The sequence below is a fragment of the Bufo gargarizans genome, chromosome 5 (genome assembly GCF_014858855.1).
Source record: "Bufo gargarizans isolate SCDJY-AF-19 chromosome 5, ASM1485885v1, whole genome shotgun sequence".
NCBI lineage: Eukaryota > Metazoa > Chordata > Amphibia > Anura > Bufonidae > Bufo > Bufo gargarizans.
Genome location: NC_058084.1, coordinates 457,663,859 through 457,689,629, shown reverse-complemented (window position 1 = coordinate 457,689,629; position 25,771 = coordinate 457,663,859). Strand labels below are relative to the sequence as shown.

Genomic DNA, 25,771 nt, shown 5'->3' with positions numbered 1-25,771 from the left:
ACCACTGAGCAACAGTTGAGAAAAGTGAAGTGGTCATTAACCCTATCAACACTGAATCAAGAGAAATCAAGTAGGCTGTTAGATTCTTCCATGCTCAGCCAGTCTCCCTGATCTCCTGACACCAGTCACCTGATGGACTGTGACACATAGGTATCCGAGACAGGAATCAAAATCCTGTATGTTCAGTAGTGATGAGCGGAAGGTGCCATATTCGATTTCGCGATATTTCGCGAATATTTGATTGAATATTTGTCTTATATTCATCGAAATCGAATATTCGTCATTATTATTCTTATTTATCGCAAATAATATGCATTTGAATTATTTGCGTATTGCGATTTTAACTGTATAAGGCAACTTTCCTGACTTGGCTAGGCTATATGTGTATTTTACGAATATTCGCTATATTGCTATATATTCTTGTTTTAGAATATGACAAATATTCAAGAAATCTAAGTTATAGCAATATAGCGAATATTCGTAAAATACACATATAGACTGCAATTTAGCTAATATAATGCTATAACCTTTTTTTTTATAGTCTAACTTTTTTGGTCTCTTCTGAACTTCAGATTTGGAAAAAATGTACACTATAAAAAAAAAATACTATAGGACTATATTAGCTAAATTGCAGTCTATATTTGTATTTCATGAATATTCGCTATATTGCTATAATTTTGTGTTTAAGAATATGACGAATATTCTAAAACACAAAGTTATAGCAATATAGCGAATATATTCGTTATTTAGAATATTCGTCTTTTTTTTTTTAATCTGTACTGTTATTCCACTTTGGCATACTGCTCCCCGACGAGCGTCCCCGTCACCATGGGAACGCCTGTGGGTTCGAATATACCATCGGATCTGAGTTTTCACGATCTCAGGGAAAACTCAGATCCGATGGTATTTTCTAACCCACAGGCGTTCCCATGGTGACGGGGACGCTTGTCAGGGAGGGGTATGCAACCAAATGTACAGATAGGGAAAAAAAAGGCGAATATTCTAAATAACGAATATATTCACTATATTGCTATATATTTGTTTTTTAGAATAATCTTAATTTTTTTCCATATGAAAACATGATTCCTTCCTGCTTAAGTTGCTTGTGGGCCAATGACTCATTGACCCACATGAAAGAAGCAGGGAGGAATTATGTTTTCAGATGTAAAAAATGATGAATATTCGATATAGCGAATATATAGCACTATATTCGAAATATTCGCGAATTAGCGAAGTTGTGATATTCGAGATTAATATTCGCAATTTGAATATTCGTGCTCAACACTAATGTTCAGTGGTAAGAGGGACATGACCCAGAGACCCAGGGACAATTACTATTACTTACCCCAGGAGTAATGTCAGATGCATTTGAGGGCAGGGATGGAAGATTCCTATGTGATGGACACCCATTGAATTTAGAGGGTGTCATATCAGTTTGATACAATGTAGTAACATGTCAGCTATAAAAATGATACTCTGTATCCAGATAGGTGAGTTTCAGTGAATTCAAATAAACAAAAAGGGGAATCACAGAATCACCAGACACTTTTTTTTCTAGAAATAGCGCTACACTTTCCTCTTTGGCAGTGTCTGGTATTGCAGCAGCCAATCTTGAAATACTAGACACAGCCACATGGATAAACAAGGTGCAATTTCAGGGAGAAAAAAATCTGACACTTTTTTCAAAAATCCTGTGCAATTAATTTACCTAAAAAACAAATTATCCTCTCCAAATGTTTTCTGTAGGAAATTTACCAATGGTGTGGAGAGAAATGCAATAAGTATGAGCGCCTCAAAGCGGCACAGCTCGCCAATGGCATACGTCACAATGAAAGAAAGGGCAGAGCGAAACTGATCGTGGTAGAAGATGGAAATGAGCCCGGAGATCTCATAAAGGTAATGTCAGAAAATGCGTGTACTAACCAGAGCCGGCCACATTGTGATCTACTGATAAATAAATGGGCTGTAAAATGAGGAAAACCGATAGACAAACAAAATAGAGGAGATTTACCAGCGCTGGGGTGAAATGCTTCATTTTATGTGAATATAAAAATAACAGATATTGGTCAAAATATCTGTAACTATCTACATACATTACTTATCCAGTACTGATCCTCAGTTACATCCTGTATTATACTGCAGAGCTGCACTCACTATTCTGCTGGTGGAGTCACTGTGTACATACATTACTTATACAGTACTGATCCTGAGTTACATCCTGTATTATACTGCAGAGCTGCACTCACTATTCTGCTGGTGCAGTCACTGTGTACATACATTGCATTGCTTATCCTGTACTGATCCTGAGTTACATCCTGTATTATACTCCAGAGCTGCACTCACTATTCTGCTGGTGGAGTCACTGTGTACATACATTACATTACTTATCCTGTACTGATCCTGAGTTACATCCTGTATTATACTCCAGAGCTGCACTCACTATTCTGCTGGTGGAGTCACTGTGTACATACATTACATTACTTATCCTGTACTGATCCTGAGTTACATCCTGTATTATACTCCAGAGCTGCACTCACTATTCTGCTGGTGCAGTCACTGTGTACATACATTACATTACTTATCCTGTACTGATCCTGGGTTACATCCTGTATTATACTCCAGAGCTGCACTCACTATTCTGCTGGTGCAGTCACTGTGTATATACATTACATTACTTATCCTGTACTGATCCTGAGTTACATCCTGTATTATACTCCAGAGCTGCACTCACTATTCTGCTGGTGGAGTCACTGTGTACATACATTACATTACTTATCCTGTACTGATCCTGAGTTACATCCTGTATTATACTCCAGAGCTGCACTCACTATTCTGCTGGTGGAGTCACTGTGTACATACATTACATTACTTATCCTGTACTGATCCGGAGTTACATCCTGTATTATACTCCAGAGCTGCACTAATTATTCTGCTGGTGGAGTCACTGTGTACATACATTACTTATCCTGTACTGATCCTGAGTTACATCCTGTATTATACTCCAGAGCTGCACTCACTATTCTGCTGGTGCAGTCACTGTGTACATACATTACTTATCCTGTACTGATCCTGAGTTACATCCTGTATTATACTCCAGAGCTGCACTCACTATTCTGCTGGTGCAGTCACTGTGTACATACATTACATTACTTATCCTGTACTGATCCTGAGTTACATCCTGTAATATACTCCAGAGCTGCACTCACTATTCTGCTGGTGCAGTCACTGTGTACATACATTACTTATCCTGTACTGATCCTGAGTTACATCCTGTATTATTCTCCAGAGCTGCACTCACTATTCTGCTGGCTTCAGGCTTGAAATATCTTAGTCTAGCTTGCTTCACATTTGCGTCTGTTGATCCAGCAGGCTGTTGCGGCTGGGAGCAGCCTGCCAGATCCTGCATTGCTGGACACTACCATCATGCCGTCTGGCCCTATTAGCCATAATGGGTCGAGCGGTGATCCGGGATCTGGTAAATATGCAGACAATCGGCCGGACAAATACCGCGGCACGCAGTTTTTTTTCCTGCCGGTTCCCGGCATTCTATGGTGTAACAAGCCTGTCCCCTGCTTATTGTGATGATTTGCATTCTGATAATGTCACAACCAGACAGCTGAGAAGCTCTGACAGAGGCCTTTCAGAACCTCCCCCTTGAGTTCTGTGTTGTGGTATTCAGCTCCTCCTCTCATTAGCGTCTCTCAGCTGTTATGTGTTGGACTAATTGTTTCCCTTTAAATTCTTCCCCAGAATGCTTTTCTGGGCGGCTTATATTTCTTCCTGGAGTATGTGTGCTTGCCCATCTGGTTCTTCTCTCCTCCACAAAGTTAAGTGTTACACTGTTATCTGTTATTTTCTGTTTGCTGGATCCCAGGTGACCCTGACTCCCTCCGTGTCTGGTGTAGGGAGCTGGTGGTCGTGTCCCCTCACTATTGTAGGGTGCTCAGGGCTTCATAGTTGAGGTTGATGCTTCTGAGGTGGGTGTGGGGGCGGTCTTGTCTCAGGGTTCCTCTCCTGCCAATTGGCGACCGTGTGCCTTTTTCTCAAGAAAACTCTCCTCCGCAGAGAGAAATTACGATGTGGGAGATAGGGAATTGTTGCCATCAAGTTGGCTTTTGAGGAATGGCGCCATTGGCTAGAGGGAGCCAGACACCCTATTACCGTATTTACTGACCATAAAAATCTGGCCTACTTGGAGTCAGCCAAGCGTCTGAACCCGAGACAGGCCAGATGGTCGTTGTTCTTTTCTAGGTTTAATTGTCACGTTCCGCCCTGGAGTTAAGAATGTGAAGGCAGATGCCCTGTCACGTTGTTTTCCGGGTGGCGGGAATTTTGAAGACCCGGGTCCCATTTTGGCTGAAGGTGTGGTGGTCTCTGCTCTTTTTCCTGAATTGGAGGCAGAGGTGCAGGCAGCCCAGTCAGAGGCTCCTGATCTTTGTCCTCCTGGGAGGTTGTTTGTGCCTCTCGCTTTAAGACACAAGATTTTTAAAGAACACCACGATACGGTCCTTGCTGGGCACCCGGGGGTAAGAGCCACACTGGATCTCATCGCTCGGAGATTCTGGTGGCCTGCGCTTCGTAAGTCGTTTGAGGGTTTTGTGGCAGCCTGCGAGACTTGCGCTCGTGCCAAAGTCCCTCATTCACGGCCATCAGGTCCTCTCCTTCCCTTACCCATTCCTTCCCGTCCTTGGACACATCTGTCCATGGACTTTATCACGGACCTGCCTCGTTCCTCGGGGAAGACTGTGATTCTGGTGGTGGTGGACCGTTTTAGCAAAATGGTGCATTTCATCCCTTTTCCTGGTTTGCCCAATGCTAAGACGCTGGCGCAGGCATTTGTTGATCACATTGTCAAATTGCACGGTATTCCTTCAGACATAGTCTCTGATAGGGGCACGCAGTTTGTTTCCAGATTCTGGAAGGCTTTCTGTTCTCGCTTGGGGGTTCGGTTGTCATTCTCTTCTGCTTTCCACCCGCAGTCGAATGGCCAGACAGAGCGCGTCAATCAGAATCTGGAGACATATCTGCGCTGTTTTGTGGCGGAGAATCAAGAGGATTGGTGTTCTTTTTTGTCCCTTGCTGAGTTTGCTTTAAATAACCGTCGTCAGGAGTCCTCTGATAAGTCACCATTTTTTGGTGCATATGGGTTTCATCCACAGTTTGGGACTTTCTCGGGAGAGGGGTCTTCTGGTTTACCTGATGAGGACAGATTCTCCTCGTCTTTGTCATCTATTTGGCAAAAGATTCAAGATAATCTAAAGAGCATGAGTGAGAGATATAAGCGTGTGGCTGATAAGAGACGTGTGCTTGGTCCGGACCTGAATGTTGGTGATCTGGTGTGGTTGTCTACCAAGAATATCAAATTGAAGGTTCCCTCCTGGAAGTTGGGTCCTAGGTTTATTGGGCCTTACAAAATCCTGTCTGTCATCAATCCTGTTGCATACCGTCTTGATCTTCCTCAGACTTGGAAGATCCATAATGTTTTTCATAAGTCCTTATTGAAACCTTATGTTCAACCCATTGTACCCTCGCCTTTGCCTCCTCCTCCGATTATGGTTGATGGGAATCTTGAATTTCAGGTCTCTAGGATTGTGGATTCTCGTCTTGTCCGCGGTTCTCTTCAGTACCTTGTTCACTGGGAGGGGTATGGTCCTGAGGAGAGGATGTGGGTCTCAGTGACGGACATTAAAGCCTCTCGTCTCATCAAGGCTTTCCATAGGTCCCATCCTGAGAAGGTGGGTTCTGAGTGTCCGGAGTCCACTCGTAGAGGGAGGGGTACTGTCACAACCAGACAGCTGAGAAGCTCTGACAGAGGCCTTTCAGAACCTCCCCCTTGAGTTCTGTGTTGTGGTATTCAGCTCCTCCTCTCATTAGCGTCTCTCAGCTGTTATGTGTTGGACTAATTGTTTCCCTTTAAATTCTTCCCCAGAATGCTTTTCTGGGCGGCTTATATTTCTTCCTGGAGTATGTGTGCTTGCCCATCTGGTTCTCCTCTCCTCCACAAAGTTAAGTGTTACACTGTTATCTGTTATTTTCTGTTTGCTGGATCCCAGGTGACCCTGACTCCCTCCGTGTCTGGTGTAGGGAGCTGGTGGTCGTGTCCCCTCACTATTGTAGGGTGCTCAGGGCTTTATAGTCAAGGTTCGTGGATATGCATACCTCCACCATTCGGATCTATGCATAGGCTGAGCAGCCAGGGAAAGTGCCAGGTCTTCTACAGGGGTCTCCCTTTCGTTCCTTAGCTTTTGGATCCAGCGAGACATTTATGCATGTTGTTTTGCCTTGTTACCTGTACACATTCCGTGACAGATAAGTGACATGGCGGAGCGGTGCCACTTGGTTAATATTTGGTAGGTCTGGCTCATCCTCTGTCCTGGGTTCAGAAGTCATTTAGTGTCTTGCGAGAACGCCAAGTCTTACTCCGCGGAGTCACCAGGGGACATCTCCGCAGCCTTAATAACCTACATTGAATTACTTGCTGCTACATTTCAAGTTTTGCTTTTGGTCCAATGATCATTTATTTGGCTTTTTCAGGTCTTTGATAAACCCTGGGCTAGGGAAAAAACGTGATTATTATTAGTTTTAAAAAAATAATAATTCTGGCAATAACTTTTTTTATGGGGGGGGGGGGACTTGTATATAAAGGGTTTGTCCAGTATATAGGGGGCAGGGCAGAGTTTTCTGGTCAGTCTGTTACAATAGGGCCCTTTTATCTAGTGGCCAATGAGGCTGTGAGTGTTGTGGCTGGCGGTACTCGAGCAGATCGCTGTAATCCTCGTCATTTTACGGCTCATGCACTCTTATCTGTATCCCGAGCCACAGACATGGATTACTTATCATTATCTTTACCGTTCATTGGAGTTTTCCAATCTGTCCACAATTAATGTTGGCTGTCCATGATTTTGGGATATCATGTATACAGAGGAGTGCACTGACGAGGGGGTTTGCTGTATATAGAGGGTGTACTGTACATAAAGGAGTATCTGCTCTATAGACGGGTGCACTGTATGAAAGAGGTATTCTGTATATACAGTGTGCACTGTATATAGAGATGTATCCCTTATATAGAGGGGTGCACTGTATAGAGGAGTATCCTGTATATTAGGGGTGCACTGTATAGAGGAGTATCCTGTATATTAGGGGTGCATTATATAGAGGGCATTTCCTGTATATGCTATAGAGGGAGTATTCTGTATAGAGAGGGGTGCACTGTATAGAGAGGGGTGCACTGTATATAGAGGGGTGCACTGTATAGAGGGGGTATCCTGTACATAGATGGTGCACTGTATATAGAGGGTGCACTGTATAGAGGGGGTATCCTGTGTATAGAGGGGTGCACTGTATAGAGGGGGTATCCTGTATATAGAGAAGTGCACTGTATAGAGGGGGTATACTGTATATAGAGGGGTGCACTGTATAGAGAGGGGTGCACTGTATAGAGGGGGCAGTGGCGTACACAAAATCCATGGGGCCCCGGTGCGAAACTGATCCATGGGGCCCCCTCCCTGTCGCTCCCCCCCCCCCCCAACCTGCCGCAAGAATTTACTTGGGCCCCCTGGATTGGGATTAATAATGCTCCGTGCCTCTCTGTGACCTTTTTACTACAAAATCACAGTGAGATAAAGTTGTCATTGTGATTTTGTAGCAAATAGATCACAGAGAGGCAAAGAGCATTATTAATCGTGTTAATGCTCCGTGTCTCGGCTGTCCGGGACGGGGCTTGGCTCTCTTTCAAGCAGCAGATTGCCCGCACGGCATCCGCTCATGTGAAAGAGCCCTGAGCCCAATGCATGGCTACACTCACCCAGTCCTAACTAATAAAATCTGGTCCTACCTCATCCAGGGTGTCGCTGGCGTCGGCATGATGTTCACTGAATCCAGAACAAGGTCCCTGTGGTGATAGAGAAAAAAGAATAATCACATAAGGAAGGGAAGGTGACTGCCTCTGTCAAATCACCAGCAGGGGGCGCTGTGCTGGCCTGTAACACTGAGCCATGCCAATGTATAGCATACATTTCCCCTAAGTGCTACTACACAGTACTAATGTCCTCCTTGTGGCCCCTCACAGTAATTAAGCCCACCTTGTGGTCCCTTCAAAATAGCTATGTCCTCCTTGTGGCCCCTCACAGTAGTTATGGCCAGATATATGCCCCCCTCACAGTAGTTATGTCCAGATATGTGTCCCGCTCACAGTAGTAATGTCCAGATATGTGTCCCGCTCACAGTAGTAATGTCCAGATATGTGCCCCCTCACAGTAGTAGTAATGTCCAGATATGTGCCCCCTCACAGTAGTAGTAATGTCCAGATATGTGCCTCCTCACAGTAGTTATGGCCAGATATGTGTCCCCCTAACAGTAGTTATGGCCAGATGTGTCCTGCTTACAGTAGTTATGTCCAGATATGTGCCCCCTCACTGTAGTTATGGCCAGATATGGCCCCCTCACTGTAGTTATGGCCAGATATGTGTCCCCCTCACAGTAGTTATGTCCAGATATGTGTCCCCCTCACTGTAGTTATGGCCAGATATGTGTCCCCCTCACAGTAGTTATGTCCAGATATGTGTCCCCCTCACTGTAGTTATGGCCAGATATGTGTCCCCCTCACAGTAGTTATGTCCAGATATGTGTCCCGCTTACAGTAGTTATGTCCAGATATGTGTCCCGCTTACAGTAGTTATGGCCAGATATGTGTCCCCCTCACAGTAGTTATGTCCAGATATGTGCCCCCCCCTCACAGTAGTAGTTATGGCCAGATATGTGTCCCTCTCAGTTACAGGGGGCAAAATGGAATATATATACAGAGGAGGCAAAAAATTGAATATATACACAGGGGACAAATGGAATATATACAAAGGGGGCAACATGGATATATATACAGGGGCCCTGTGTATATATGTGTGTGTGTATATATATATATATATATATATATATATATATTTTGCCCCCTCTGTATATAGGGCCCCTATGAAGGATTTGCTGCGATTCCCACTGTGCCAGATGCTCCCTGTGTTATAAAAAAAAAAAAAAAAAATTACCTACTCTGAACCTGCTCTGCTCCCGCCATCTTGTTCATAATCCAGTCTTCTGGCGTGCGTCGGCCGCGTCATCCCGTCAAGCAGCGTGATCCCGCGAGACCTGGTGCGAGGGTCATGGGTCTGGAGCGAGGCACTGGCAGCAGCCCTGGATGGAGGAGGGGCCGCCGCGTAAGTTACTTACTGCGAGTGCGCAGTGCTGCACCACCGGCCAGGCATAGAGGCCGGGGCCCGACCGGCCATATACTATTAAAACTTTTAAAATCTGCGGGCCCCAGCTGCCTTCTTGGGTACAGCACTACTGCAGGGGCCAGGGGTCCACAGGCGGCTGGGCCCCCTGGAGTGCCGGGCCCGGTCGCAACTGCGACCGCTGCGACCCCTGTATGTACGCGCCTGAGAGGGGGTATCCTGTATATAGAGGGGTGCACTGTATAGAGGGGGTATCCTGTATATAGAAGGGTGCACTGTATAGAGGGGGTATACTGTATATAGAGGAGTGCACTGTATAGAGGGGGTATACTGTATATAGAGGGGTGCACTGTATACAGAGGGGTGCACTGTATAGAGGGGGTATCCTGTATATAGAGGAGTGCATTGTATAGAGGAGGTATACTGTATATACAGGGGTGCACTGTATATAGAGGGGTGCACTGTATAGAGAGGGTATCCTGTATATAGAGGGGTGCACTGTATAGAGGGGGTATCATGTACATAGATGGTGCACTGTATAGAGGGGGTATCCTGTATATAGAGGGGTGTTCTGTATAGAGAGGGTATCCTGTGTATAGAGGGGTGCACTGTATAGAGGTGGTATCCTGTATATAGAGGGGTGCACTGTATATAGAGGAGTGCACTGTATAGAGGGGGTATCCTGTATATAGAGGGGTGCACTGTATAGAGGGTGCACTGTATATAGAGGGGTGCACTGTATAGAGGGGATATCCTGTATAAAGAGGGGTGCACTGTATAGAGGGGATATCCTGTATAAAGAGGGGTGCACTGTATAGAGAGGGTATCCTGTATATAGAGGGGTGCACTGTATAGAGGGGGTATCCTGTATATAGAAGGGTGCACTGTATAGAGAGGGTATCCTGTATATAGAGAAGTGCACTGTATAGAGGGGGTATACTGTATATAGAGGGGTGCACTGTATAGAGGGGGTATCCTGTATATAGAGGGGTGCACTGTATAGAGGGGGTATCCTGTATATAGAGGAGTGCACTGTATAGAGGGGGTATACTGTATATAGAGGGGTGCACTGTATAGAGGGGGTATCCTGTATATAGAGGAGTGCACTGTATAGAGAGGGTATCCTGTATATAGAGGGGTGCACTGTATAGAGGGGGTATCATGTACATAGATGGTGCACTGTATAGAGGGGGTATCCTGTATATAGAGGGGTGCACTGTATAGAGGGGGTATCATGTACATAGATGGTGCACTGTATAGAGGGGGTATCCTGTATATAGAGGGGTGCACTGTATAGAGGGGTATCCTGTGTATAGAGGGGTGCACTGTATAGAGGGGTATCCTGTATATAGAGGGGTGCACTGTATAGAGGGGGTATCCTGTATATAGAGGGGTGCACTGTATAGAGGTGGTATCCTATATATAGAGGGGTGCACTGTATAGAGGGGGTATCCTGTATAAAGAGGGGTGCACTGTATAGAGAGGATATCCTGTATATAGAGGGGTGCACTGTATAGAGAGGGTATCCTGTATATAGAGGGGTGCACTGTATAGAGAGGGTATCCTGTATATAGAGGGGTGCACTGTATAGAGGGGGTATCATGTACATAGATGGTGCACTGTATAGAGGGGGTATCCTCTGTATAGAGGGGTGCACTGTATAGAGGGGGTATCCTGTATATAGAGGGGTGCACTGTATAGAGGGTGCACTGTATATAGAGGGGTGCACTGTATAGAGGGGGTATCCTGTATATAGAGGGGTGCACTCTATAGAGGGGATATCCTGTATAAAGAGGGGTGCACTGTATAGAGAGGGTATCCTGTATATAGAGGGGTGCACTGTATAGAGAGGGTATCCTGTATATAGAGGGGTGCACTGTATAGAGAGGGTATCCTGTATATAGAGAAGTGCACTGTATAGAGGGGGTATACTGTATATAGAGGGGTGCACTGTATAGAGGGGGTATCCTGTATATAGAAGGGTGCACAGTATAGAGAGGGTATCCTGTATATAGAGAAGTGCACTGTATAGAGGGGGTATACTGTATATAGAGGGGTGCACTGTATAGAGGTGGTATCCTGTATATAGAGGGGTGCACTGTATAGAGAGGGTATCCTGTATATAGAGGGGTGCACTGTATATAGAGGAGTGCACTGTATAGAGGGGGTATCCTGTATATAGAGGGGTGCACTGTATAGAGGGTGCACTGTATATAGAGGGGTGCACTGTATAGAGGGGGTATCCTGTATATAGAGGGGTGCACTGTATAGAGGGGATATCCTGTATAAAGAGAGGTGCACTGTATAGAGAGGGTATCCTGTATATAGAGGGGTGCACTGTATATAGAGGGGTGCACTGTATAGAGAGGGTATCCTGTATATAGAGGGGTGCGCTGTATAGAGGGGGTATCATGTACATAGATGGTGCACTGTATAGAGGGGTGCACTGTATATAGAGGGGTGCACTGTATAGAGAGGGTATCCTGTATATAGAGGGGTGCACTGTATAGAGAGGGTATCCTGTATATAGAGGGGTGCACTGTATAGAGGGGGTATCATGTACATAGATGGTGCACTGTATAGAGAGGGTATCCTGTATATAGAGGGGTGCACAGTATAGAGAGGGTATCCTGTATATAGATGGTGCACTGTATAGAGGGGGTATCCTGTATATAGAGGGGTATCCTGTGTATAGAGGGGTGCACTGTATAGAAGGGGTATCCTGTATATAGAGGGGTGCACTGTATAGAGGGGGAATTCTGTATATAGAGGGGTGCACTGTATAGAGGGGGCATTCTGTATATAGAGGGGTGCACTGTATAGAGTGGGTATCCTGTATATAGAGGGGTGCACTGTATAGAGGGGGCATCCTGTATATAGAGGGGTGCACTGTATATAGGGGGCATCCTGTATATAGAGGGGCATTCTGTATATAGAGGGGCATTCTGTATATAGAGGGGGCATTATGTATATAGAGGGGTGCACTGTATATACAGAAGTATTCTGTATAGTGGGGGGTGCACCTTAAGGAGGGGTATCATTCATATGTACAGTATGTATATGCTCTTGTGTATTAATAGCTCCTTCATATAGCCCTTTCTCCTCCATTAAAGTCTTTTGTACCTCAGTCAGTGCCGTACCCCATGCTTTCTTCCATCCTCTATAGCGTCTACACTTCCTCATAGCACCTGTTCTCCTTTCATTAGGGTCCATGTCTTTGGCCACCAGTTCTCCATCCCTCCTTAGCCCATTGTTTTTTCCACTCCTCCCAGTCCCTCTTCTACATATTGATCAGCGCCGTTCACTCCCCGAGGAGTCGCCCGATCCACAGTGTCCTCCTTTGCCCCGTAACCTCCCTTAGCGGAGCTGCCATCTTAGGCTACTTTCACACCAGCGTTTTACTGGGTTCAGCAAAAACACTTTCGTTACTGATAATACAACCGTCTGCATCCGTTATGAACGGATCCGGTTGTATTATCTTTAACATGGCCAAGACGGATCCGACATGAACTCCATTTAAAGTCAATGGGCGACGGATCTGTTTTCTATTGTGGCAGAGAAAACGGATTCCTCCCCATTGACTTGCATTGGGGTCATGACGGATCCGTCTTGATCCACATCCCAGCAAAGCAAAATACAACATGTTGCGGTTTGCTCTGGGAACGCAACTAAAGGGAACTGAATGAATTTTGGAGTATTGAACATTGGAGCGTTATTGATCCCTATGACGGATCTCAATACCGGAAAACTAAAACGCTAGTGTGAAAGTAGCCTTACATGGCTGGAGCCCCCAAGGACCACGGGCGTTCTGTATCCTCCATTTAAAGGGAGCACTGATGAAGTATGTGCACTGCGACTCCATTGTAACTGTATCAGGGTGTGACAGATTAGCCCCACAGCTTGGTGACAAGTGATCTACAGACTACCCATTTTTATTTCTCAAAGATTTTAGGTCCAAAGCCCCGGTTACCAGAAGGAGATGAAGACACCGACCAAGTTGCTGATGTTACAAACAGGGCAAAGGCGAAGCTGCACATGGTGAGATTGAGGGAAATCATTCATTCATGGAATTCTTGTGCCGTCTATGTGTGATATAAAGAATCAGAATAACTCCCAACATTTCAGAAGGTCATTGGGGGACACAGTCTGATGCACCTCGCCCAACCATGGGGACTGTGCAGCTGGTCATGTCCATAGATAACCCTCCAGCGTCCTATTTGTTGCAGACTCTTTGGAAGAAATATTTGTGGCAAAGCTGAAGTCAAAATTAAACATCTTTTCAAATGGCCTTGATTCAAAATCTCTTAAGGCCCCTTGCAGACGAGCGTGTCCGGATTAGGTCCGGATGCGTCCCGGCAAACCCGCGCGAGTAGGTACGCAATTGCAGTCAGTTTTGACTGCGATTGCGTTCCGTTGTTCAGTTTTTATCGCGCGGGTGCAATGTGTTTTGCACGCGCGTGATAAAAAACTGACTGTGGTACCCAGACCCGAACTTCTTCATAGAAGTTCGGGTTTGGGTTCAAGGTTGTGTAGATTGTATTATTTTCCCTTATAACATGGTTATAAGGGAAAAAAATGGCATTCTGAATACAGAATGCATAGTACAATAGGGCTGGAGGGGTTAAAAAAATATAAAAAATAATTTAACTCACCTTAATCCACTTGGTCGCGCAGCCGGCATCTCCTTCTGTCTTCATCTGTGAGGAAAAGGACCTTTGATAACGTCACTACGCTCATCACATGGTCAGTCACATGATCCATCACCATGGTGATGGATCATGTGACGGACTATGTGATGAACGTAGTGAAGTCATCAAAGGTCCTATTCCTCACAGAACAAGACAGAAGAGAAGTCGGGCAGCGCGACCAAGTGGATTAAGGTGAGTTAAATTATTTTTTTTAACCCCTCCAGCGCTATTGTACTATGCATTCTGTATTCAGAATGCTATTATTTTCCCTTATAACTATGTTATAAGGGAAAATAATAATGATCGGGTCTCCATCCCGATCATCACCTAGCAACCGTGTGTGAAAATCGCACTGCATCCACACTTGCTTGTGATTTTCACGCAACCCCTTTCATTTCTATAGGGCCTGCGTTACGGGAAAAACACACAAAGAGGAGCATGCTGCGATTTTCACGCAACGCACAAGTGATGCGTGAAAATCACTGCTCATGTGCACAGCCCCATAGAAATGAATGGGTCTGGATTCAGTGCGGGTGCAATGCGTTCACCTCACGCATTGCACCTGCGCGGAAATCTCGCCCGTGTGAAAGGGGCCTTACAGTGCTGTGTTTGAAACTCGTATGCAGACCGATGTGTCTCCAGGGCAGCAGAATACCATCCCTGAACGTTGTTTACTCCTCCCGTTACTCACTTTCCTCTCCTACTGTCTGCAAAAATAGGAGGACTACAGGATCAGACTACGCACAAGGTTTGTTTGTAGTCCATGTAACCATGGAGACACATTGATCTGTAAAATAAATAAATAATTACAGTAATAAATGAGAGGTGTTGGTTGTGCACAGGCTTTAGTGCGCTCAGAAGGAGATCATAGTTCCTTACCTGCAAGAAGACCAATAGTAAAGCCTATAAACCGGGGCGTAGCTAAAGGCTCAGGGGCCCTGGTATAAGAGTTCAGCTTGGGCCCCCCTTCCCTCAGTGCTTTGTGGCCAGGGGCAGGGAAGCACATTGCCTTCGTCCTGCCTGAGGCAAAAATTAAGATGGCACCTCCCCTATGCCAAATTCTTAACCTAACCCCTTCCCTCCAGCCAGAGGTATAACTTGACCAGCATGCACTTTCTATAATACCAGTGTCTTCTTATGTGGCACAAGGGTCGTTGGGCCCCCTGAGGCTCCTGGGCCCGGTAGTGACTGCTACCTCTGCACCCCCTATAGCTACGCCCCTGCCTATAAGATATGCTCTTTGCTTTTGACCTGCACCTGCTTTTGGCTCACAATAACTGATGGAAATAACTGGTGTGAACTAAGCACGCAAACGTTGTTCTGGTCTGCATCTGAACCTCAGTTTTTGCGGCTCGGGTGCGGACCCATTCACTTCAGTGGGGCTGCAAAAGATGCAGACAGCACTCCGTGTGCTGTCCGCATCCGTTGCTCCGTTCCGTGGCCCCGCAAAAAAATATAACATGTCCTATTTTTGTCCATTTTGCAGACAAGAACAGGCAGTTATATTAATGGCTGTCTGCGCCGTTCCGCAAATTGAGGAACGCACACGGACGCCATCTGTGTTTTTCGGATGGCAAAACACACAACTGTCGTGTGCATGAAGCCTTACCTGCAAGAAGGGAGCAGGAATGGAGTTGTGTAGTTGTCAGGGTCAAGCTCACACTTTTTCCAACAAGTGGCTCTAGTGCAGGGATGGCCAACCTGCGGCCCTCCAGCTGTTGCAAAACTACAACTCCCAGCATGCCAAGACAGCCTACAGCTATCAGCCTACAGCAGGGCATGGTGGGAATTGTAGTTTTACAACAGCTGGAGGGCCGCAGGTTGGTCAGCCCAGCTCTAATGGGCAAAGTCTGCAGATCTGGAACCTGACAACTATATTTCCAGGAAAGACCTCTTACCTCCAGGATTGTTAGTATGAATTGTATGTCACTTATATCACAGGTTTCAGATGAAAGTGGATCCATGGAGATAACTACAGTGTCAGAGGATAGCCCATTCTCCATGTCCATGCTGCTGACTGAGGAATGCTTTATCCTGTTTGGTGGAGACAAGATTTTCGTTTGGAAAGGTAAAATAATAACAATTAAAATGATAATAATTAAAAAATTTCACCCGTTATCACTACATATGTTGCATAATTGGTTTCTAATGGCATGGAAACAATGTGCGGCACTTTCTTGTAGATGCTGTGGGCTAATAAGTGAGCTGAAACAGATGTGATTTGGATAAGATAAGTAGATGATAGATAATAGATAGATAGATAGATAGATAGATAATACAGTCCTGATCAAAAGTTTAAGACCACTTGAAAAATGGCAAAAAATGGCAACAAACCCTATTTAGCATGGCTGGATCTTAACAAGGTTCCAAGTAGAGCTTCATCATGCAACAAGAAGAAATGGGAGTGAGACAAAACATTTTTTGAGCATTCAATTTAATGAAAACAACGAATAAACTGAAACAGGCTGTTTTTCAGCTGATCAAAAGTTTAGGACCACACCCCCCAAAAAAAAACTAAACCCCCCAAAACAGAAATCCAACTTCCAAACATGAGCTCAGTAATGAGTAGCTCCGTCGTTATTGTTTCGGCATGCTTGATGCAAGCGTTTCCATGAGGTGAGTGGGAACACTTCTCCAAGTGGTGAAGACGGCCGCACGAAGGCCATCTACTGTCTGGAACTGTTGTCCATTTTTGTAAACTTCCCTTGCCATCCATCCCCAAAGGTTCTCAATTGGATTTAGATCAGGGGAACACGCAGGATGGGCCAAAAGAGTGATGTTATTCTTCTGGAAGAAGTCCCTTGTCCTGCGGGCATTGTGTACTGTAGCATTGTCCTGTTGAAAAACCCAGTCGTTACCACACAGACAAGGGCCCTCAGTCATGAGGAATGCTCTCTGCAACATCTGGACATAGCCAGCGGCCGTTTGACGCCCTGCACTTCCTGAAGCTCCATTGTTCCACTGAAGGAAAAAGCACCCCAGACCATTATGGCGCCCCCTCCACTGTGGCGCGTAGAAAACATCTCAGGTGGGATCTGCTTGTCATGCCAGTAATGTTGGAAACCAGGACCATCAAGGTTACATTTTTTCTCATCAGAGAATAAACCTTTCTTGCACCTTTGAATGTCCCATGTTTGGTGCTCTCTTGCAAAGTCCAAACGAGCAGTTCTGTGGCGTTCAAGGAGACGAGGTCTTTGAAGATGTTTTTTGTTTTTGAAGCCCTTCAGTCTCAGATGCCGTCTGATGGTTATGGGGCTGCAGTCAGCACCAGTAAGGGCCTTAATTTGGGTCGAGGATCGTCCAGTGTCTTGACGGACAGCCAATTGGATCCTCCGGCTCAGTGCTGGTGAAATTTTTTGGGGTCTTCCACTTGACTTTTTTGTTCCATAACCCTCAGGATTATTTAAGAAATTCCAAATGACTGTCTTTCTGCGTCCCACCTCAGCAGCGATGGCGCGCTGTGAGAGACCATGCTTATGCAGTTCAACAACCCGAGAGTTTTTTTGCCTTTGCCATCACAACGTGTGACTACCTGACAGAAAATGACAATGAATCCACATCTTTGCACAGATTTGGCCTTTTAAAGGCATGTGGTCCTAAAATCTGGATCAGCTGAAAAACAGCCTGTTTCAGTTTAATCGTTATTTTCAATTAATTGAATGCTCAAAAAATGTTGTGTCTGACTCCCATTTCTTCTTTTTACATGCTGAAGCTCTACTTGGAACCTTGGAAAGATTCAACAATGTAAAATATGATTTTTTGCCATTTTTCAAGTAGTCTCAAACTTTTGATCAGGACTGTAGTAATGAAAGCGGCACAGCGATCAGGGGAGTTGCGTTGTGCCAGCGGCTGCGGAGGCGATCCAACATCCAGTAAAATAAAATAAAGAAATCCCACAGCACTCCCCCAGGTGTGATTCAGAAGTAATGTTCTTTGGTTATTAAAAAACACACCTGTGGGAGTGCTGTGGAATTTCTTTTTTTTAGATAGATGGATAAGTGAGGTTCCCTCTCTGGTCCTCCGTGTGTCAGTAACTCAATACCAGCTAGCTCAAAAAGTTGAAATTACCTTATGCACTGTGCAGCATAATTTGTGACTTTTTAAAGGGTTTCTGTCACCACAATTATCCCTAGTAAACAGGCTGACATCAGGCGCAGTGAGGAAGCTGGCGACCGTCCTTCGCTCACCGCGCCTGCGCTGAATACTGAATGGGACGGCTCGAGATTTTCCCAGCGCACAGGGCCATCAGGAGGAGGTGAACGCTGCCTGGCCCTGTCAATCAAGGATGGCAGGGCGGGATATGAAGTGGAAGAACGGAGCCTCTAGGAGCAGGAGCAACGCCCCTCCCCCCCGCTCCTAGAGGCTAATTTGCATATAATAAAACATTAAATTGCACAAAAACGGGGGCATACCTAAGAAAAAGAATAGCACAGTTAGGCCCCTTTCACACGGGCGAGATTCCTGCGCGGGTGCAATGCGTGAGGTGAACGCATTGCACCCGCACTGAATCCGGACCCATTCACTTCTATGGGGCTGTGCACATGAGCGGTGATTTTCACGCATCACTTGTGCGTTGTGTGAAAATCGCAGCATGCTCTATATTGTGCGTTTTTCACGCAACGCAGGCCCCATAGAAGTGAATGGGGCTGCGTGAAAATCGCAAGCAAGTGCGGATGCGGTGCAATTTTCAGGTATGGTTGCTAGGAGACGATCAGGATGGAGACCCGATCATTATTATTTTCTCTTATAACATGGTTATAAGGGAAAATAATAGCATTCTTAATACAGAATGCTTAGCAAAATAGGGCTGGAGGGGTTAAAAAAGAATAAAAATAAAAAATTAACTCCACAGAAAAAAAAAAAATCCACAGAAAAAAATAAGATAAAAACATCCTGCACGATATGATATATAAATGTGCGGATGTCCCTGGCCATATTATTGAAGAAAACCACAGAAATAAGATAATAATGCACTTATTAAAGTAGATGCAAGCATTATATATGGACAAAGTCCTCACTCTGATATGATAATATCGCTAAAGGTAGGTTTGGGTAGGTTTAACGTAGGACCTGCCTGACCTGAGATCACCTTGGCGTTCGGTAGGCGGGCTTAGATGTGTTTTGATCAAAATATATTGACTAAGTGTCTCAGATATTATCATATCAGAGTGAGGACTTTGTCTATATATAATGCTTGCATCTACTTTACTAAGTGCATTATTATCTTATTTCTGTGGTTTTCTTAAAAAATTAACTCACCTTAATCCACTTGTTCGCGCATCCGGCATCTCTTCTTTCTTCTTCTTTGAGGAAAAGGACCTGTGGTAACATCACTACGCTCATCACATGGTCCATCACATGATCCATCACCATGGTGATGGATCATGTGACGGACCATGTGATGAGCGCAGTGACGTCACCACAGGTCCTTTTCCTCCTGGACTGCAAAGAAGAAGACAGAAGAGAAGCCGGGCTGCGCAAACAAGTGGATTAAGGTGAGTTAATTATTTTTTTTTAATTTACCCCTCCATCCCTATTGTACTATGCATTCTGTAGTCAGAATGCTATTGTTTTCCCTTATAACCATGTTATAAGGGAAAATAATAAAATCTATAGAGTACCTAACCCAAAACCAGAACTTCTGTGAAGAAGTCCGGGTTCGGGTCTGGGTACGAAACATGACGATTTTTCTAACGCTCGTGCAAAACACATTAAAACGCTTTGCACTCGCGGAGATAAACTGCGCATGTTCCCGCAAACGCACCCGCATTTTTTCCCGCAACGCTCGAGTGAACCCAGCCTTAGATTCAGCTGACATTTGCACATGTACAATGTCAGCCTGTTTAATAGGGAAAATTGTGGTGACAGAAACCCTTTAATGTCATAACAGTGGCATAAACACATTGAGGATTTCATTTCTATATTTTACAATAAATCCTCTAAAAATATGTTTCTTTCAGGCAAAAAGTCTAATAAAGAAGAGAAAAAGATGGCCTTGAAAACTGCTGAAGATTATCTGAAGAAGATGAATTATGCTGCCAACACTCAGGTATATTAACCCCGGAATGGTCAGACGGTCAATCTTGCTTTTCCAGATTATAATTTTAAGGCAGATGTAAAAGGATTGTGTCAGAATTGCCCCTTTACCTTCAGAGTAACTCGCACAGTGAATGAGCTGCAGGGAATGGACAGGTAGCAGCAGTTATAAAGCCTTTGAAGTTCAAGAAGTTCATAGATATTCAAAATGATAAAAATAGTAAACTAAATAAATACTAACTTGAAGTGATAATCGGCCTTTGATCCGGCTCTGTGAGGGATGCGTCTATTTAATCGGAAACCTTTGACTTTAGATCAGGATCCACTCGTCGTTGTAAACGACATCTCTCATTACCTTGTCTTCTCCATACTGTGCTTTCCATTACATTCAGCAGTTTGCAGGGGGACTGAAAGCAATTCCTTCCCCACATGTATCAACGCAATAAAGTGTCCTAAATATGAAAGTAAGATAATGAGACACATCAAGACAAAACAGAAAAGACTGTTCTACATGGTCTTCCACATTTCTGACAGTGTTAGAAATTACATATTTCACAAAATAGGAAGAGAAAGGCTTGATGACACTGCCTCCTAGGCTGGGTACTGCTACAGGTCTCATGACACCTTTATATCAACTGTTCTGTTATAGATCATCGTCCTGCCAGAGGGGGGCGAGACCCCAATGTTCAAACAATATTTCAAAGACTGGAAAGATAAAGATCAAAGTCAAGGCTTCGGAAAAGTTGTCACCAAAGGAAAAATCGCGAGTATAAAGCAAACCGAATTTGATGTAAAATTGCTTCACAACTCTCCAAAAATGGCTGCGCGGTACAACATGATAGATGATGGGTCCGGAAAAGTTGAGGTATTTACAAAGTCGCTAGTTTTATTTGAATGTATACTGCCTCCCATGTACAAGAATATAACTACTATAATACTGCCCCCTATGTACAAGAATATAACTACTATAATACTGCTCCTATGTACAAGAATATAACTGCTATAATACTGCTCCTATGTACAAGAATATAACTACTATAATACTGCTCCTATGTACAAGAATATAACTACTATAATACTGCTCCTATGTACAAGAATATAACTGCTATAATACTGCTCCTATGTACAAGAATATAACTACTATAATACTGCCTCCTATGTATAAGAATATAACTACTATAATACTGCTCCTATGTACATGAATATAACTACTATAATACTGCTCCTATGTACAAGAATATAACTACTATAATACTGCCTCCTATGTATAAGAATATAACTACTATAATACTGCCTCCTATGTACAAGAATATAACTACTATAATACTGCCCCCTATGTACAGGAATATAACTACTATAATACTGCTCCTATGTACAAGAATATAACTACTATAATACTGCTCCTATGTATAAGAATATAACTACTATAATACTGCCTCCTATGTATAAGAATATAACTACTATAATACTGCCTCCTATATACAAGAATATAACTACTATAATACTGCTCCTATGTACAAGAATATAACTACTATAATACTACTTCCTATGTATAAGAATATAACTACTATAATACTGCCTCCTATATACAAGAATATAACTACTATAATACTGCCCCCTATGTGCAAGAATATAACTACTATAATACTGCCTCCTATGTACAAGAATATAACTACTATAATACTGCTCCTATGTACAAGAATATAACTACTATAATACTGCTCCTATGTACAATAATATAACTACTATAATACTGCCTCCTATGTACAAGAATATAACTACTATAATACTGCCTCCTATATACAAGAATATAACTACTATAATACTGCTCCTATGTACAAGAATATAACTACTATAATACTACCTCCTATGTATAAGAATATAACTACTATAATACTGCCTCCTATATACAAGAATATAACTACTATAATACTGCCCCCTATGTACAAGAATATAACTACTATAATACTGCCTCCTATATACAAGAATATAACTACTATAATACTGCTCTTATGTACAAGAATATAACTACTATAATACTGCTTCTATGTACAAGAATATAACTACTGTAATACTGCTCCTATGTACAAGAATATAACTACTATAATACTGCTCCTATGTACAATAATATAACTACTATAATACTGCCTCCTATGTACAAGAATATAACTACTATAATACTGCCTCCTATATACAAGAATATAACTACTATAATACTGCTCCTATGTACAAGAATATAACTACTATAATACTACCTCCTATGTATAAGAATATAACTACTATAATACTGCCTCCTATATACAAGAATATAACTACTATAATACTGCCCCCTATGTACAAGAATATAACTACTATAATACTGCCTCCTATATACAAGAATATAACTACTATAATACTGCTTCTATGTACAAGAATATAGCTATTATTATACTTCCCCATGTACGGTACTATTATCTACGCAATCAGTATGTGTAGAGTAACAGTATCATTCATGTCTTTCTCTCTCTTTTGTGCGTTTGGGAAATTAATGTTGATACGTTTGTCACATAAGTTCCCTCCGTTCCCAGTACAGTAAATGGTTGTCATTACTTTTCTAGATCTGGAGAGTTGAATCCACTGGAAGAGTCCCAGTAGACCCAGCGACCTATGGGCAGTTTTATGGCGGGGACTGTTACATCATTTTATACACTTCTGCTAAAGGAACAGTGATCTATATCTGGTGAGTGGAAAAGATGAAAACTTAACTTTTAACCACATAAGGACCCATGACGTATATGTACGTCATGTCTGTCCGGGACTTAAATACCCGTGACGTACATTTACTTCATGGTGATCGGGGGTGTGCAGGAGCTGTGCCCGCACGATCAGTGGCAAGGTCCTGGCAGTCACTGATAGCCGGACTCCTGCTGTATGCACCTGCATCTGTGAAAACACAGATACCGGCGCATTAAACCCTTGCACGGTGGCGTTCAGCGCTTACCGCGGCACGTGCGATGTATGGGGAGGGAGCCCCGAGCTGCTATGATGGGGACCTAAAGGCAGCCCGATGCCTTCCTTAGGCATCGTGGCTGCCTTCCATGACAGTCTGTGAGATCCAGCCCCCTGTATTACACTGGTAATACACTTACAGCCAATGCATCACAATACAGAAGTATTGTAATGCATTGTAAAAGGGATCAGACCCCCAAAAGTTGAAGTCCCAGAAGGGGACAAAAAAATAAAGTGAAAAAAGAAATTAAAAAAATAAAGTTTTACAAAAAAATTAAAAGTTTCAAGTAAAAAAAGCATCCTTTTCCCAAAATAAAGACATATTAGGTATCCACCGCGGCTCTATAACAATATCACATGACCTAACCCCTCAGGTGAACACCGTCCAAAAAGTTAAATGAAAACTGCTAAAAAAAAAAATTGGCGTCACCTTACATCACTAAAAGTGCAACACCAAGCGATCAAAAAGGCGTATGCCCCCCAAAATAGTGCCAATCTAACTGTCACCTCATCCCGCAAAAAATGAGCTCCTACCTAAGACAATCTCCCAAAAAATAAAAAAACTATGTCTCTCAGACTATGGAGACACTAAAACATGATTTTTTTTTGTTTCAAAAATGCTTTTAATGTGTTAAATGTAAACCCCCCCCCCCCCAAAAAAAAAAGTAGACATATTAGGTATCACCACGTCTGTAACAACCTGCTCTATAAAAATACCACATGACCTAACCCCTTAGGTGAATACCGTAAAAAAAGTAAAAATAAAAAAATTAAAATGGTGTAAAAAAGCCATCACAAAAAGTGTAATACCAAACAATCAAAAAGTCATATGCACTCTAAAACAGTACAAATCAAACCATCATCTAATACCGAAAAAAATGAGCCCCTACTTAAGACAGTCGCCCAAAAAGTAAAAAAAAACTATGGCTTTCAGAATATAGTCATATTTGGTATTGCTCTTTAAAAATACCACATGATCTAACCTGTCAGATGAACATTGTAAATAACAAAAAATAAAAACGGTGCCAAAACAGCTATTTCTTGTTACCTTGCCTCACAAAAAGTGTAATAAAGAGCAACCAAAAATCATATGTACCCTAAAATAGTACCAACAAAATTGCCACCTTATCCTGTAGTTTCCAAAATGGGGTCATTTTTGGGGGAGTTTCTACTCTAGGGGTGCATCAGGGGGGCTTCAAATGTGACATGACAGCTTAAAATTATCCCAGTGAAATCTGCCTTCTAAAAACCATATGGCGTTTCATTCCTTCTGCGCCCTGCCTTGTGCCCGTACAGTAGTTTAGGGCCACATATGGAGTGTTTCTGTAAACTACAGAATCAGGGCAATAAATATTGAGTTTTGTTTGGCTGTTAACCCTTGCTTTGTTACTGGTAAAAATTGATCCAAATGGAAAATCTGCCAAGAAAGTGAAATTCTCAAATTTCATCTACATTTTCCTTTAATTCTAAAGGGTTAAGAAAGTTTGTAAAATCAATGAATACCTTGAGGGGTGTAGTATTTAAAACGGGGTGATTTATAGGTGGTTTCTAATATGTAAGCCCCAGAAAGTGACTTAATTACTGAACTGGTCCTGAAAAAAATGGGTTTTGGAAATTTCCTTAAAAATTTTAAGATTTGCTTCTAAACTTCTAAGCCTTCTAACCTCCCCAAAAATAAAATGTCATTTTCAAAATGATCCAAATATGAAGTAGACATATGGGAAATGTAAAGTAATAACTACTTTTGGAATTATTACTATCTATTATAAAAGTAGAGAAATTCAAATTTGCTAATTTTTCCAAATTTCTGGTAAATTTTGTAGTTTTTTATAAATAAATTTTTTTTTTTTTACTCAATTTTACCACTGTCATGAAGTACAATATGTGATGAGAAATCAATCTCAGAATGGCCTGGATAAGTAAAAGCGTTTTAAAGTTATTACCACATAAAGTCAGATTTGTTAAAAATGGCCTGGTCCTTAAGGTGAAAAATGGCTGCGTCCTGAAGGGGTTTAAATAATAACTGCCCGGATTTTATGTTTATATCTTTTGTATCTTATTAGTTCAAGCAGTAAAATAATAGGAGAGAATTCCTGTAGCCTGCACTCTTACATCTGACCAGTAGAGGTCACTATGTGCACGAAGCAGCTTTACCACGGACAGGCCTTATTATTAGCTTTATAACTAGGGATGAGCGAACTCGAACTGTATAGTTCGGGTTCGTACCGAATTTTGGGGTGTCCGTGACACGGACCCGAACCCGGACATTTTCGTAAAAGTCCGGGTTCGGGTTCGGTGTTCGTCGCTTTCTTCGCGCTTTTGTGACGCTTTCTTGGCGCTTTTTGAAAGGCTGCAAAGCAGCCAATCAACAAGCGTCATACTACTTGCCCCAAGAGGCCATCACAGCCATGCCTACTATTGGCATGGCTGTGATTGGCCAGAGCACCATGTGACCCAGCCTCTATTTAAGCTGGAGTCACATAGCGCCGCCCGTCACTCTGCTCTGATTAGCGTAGGGAGAGGTTGCGGCTGCGACAGTAGGGCGAGATTAGGCAGATTAACTCCTCCAAAGGACTTGATTAACTGATCGATCTGCAGCTGTGGATCATTGAGCTGCTGATCCTCAATTGCTCACTGTTTTTAGGCTGCCCAGACCGTTTGTCAGTCACATTTTTCTGGGGTGATCGGCGGCCATTTTGTGTCTTGTGGTGCGCCAGCACAAGCTGCGACCAAGTGCATTTAACCCTCAATGGTGTGGTTGTTTTTTGGCTAAAGCCTACATCAGGGTGAAGCTGTCACACCAAGTGCATTTAACCAGCAATAGTCTGTTCATTTTTT

The 25,771-nt window shown here is 43.2% G+C and overlaps 1 protein-coding gene across 1 annotated transcript in view; it reads left to right on the top strand.

Moving 5' to 3' along the window:
• The window catches only part of LOC122938329 (adseverin-like), a 61,901-nt gene that overhangs the window by 13,752 nt on the left and 22,378 nt on the right, over positions 1–25,771 (top strand). The window contains exons 4-9 of the mRNA XM_044293775.1: positions 1,747–1,896; positions 13,167–13,259; positions 15,851–15,977; positions 19,870–19,958; positions 20,595–20,810; positions 22,543–22,664. Of these exons, the coding sequence (XP_044149710.1) occupies positions 1,747–1,896; positions 13,167–13,259; positions 15,851–15,977; positions 19,870–19,958; positions 20,595–20,810; positions 22,543–22,664 (797 nt within the window). The remainder of the gene's footprint in view (positions 1–1,746; positions 1,897–13,166; positions 13,260–15,850; positions 15,978–19,869; positions 19,959–20,594; positions 20,811–22,542; positions 22,665–25,771) is intronic.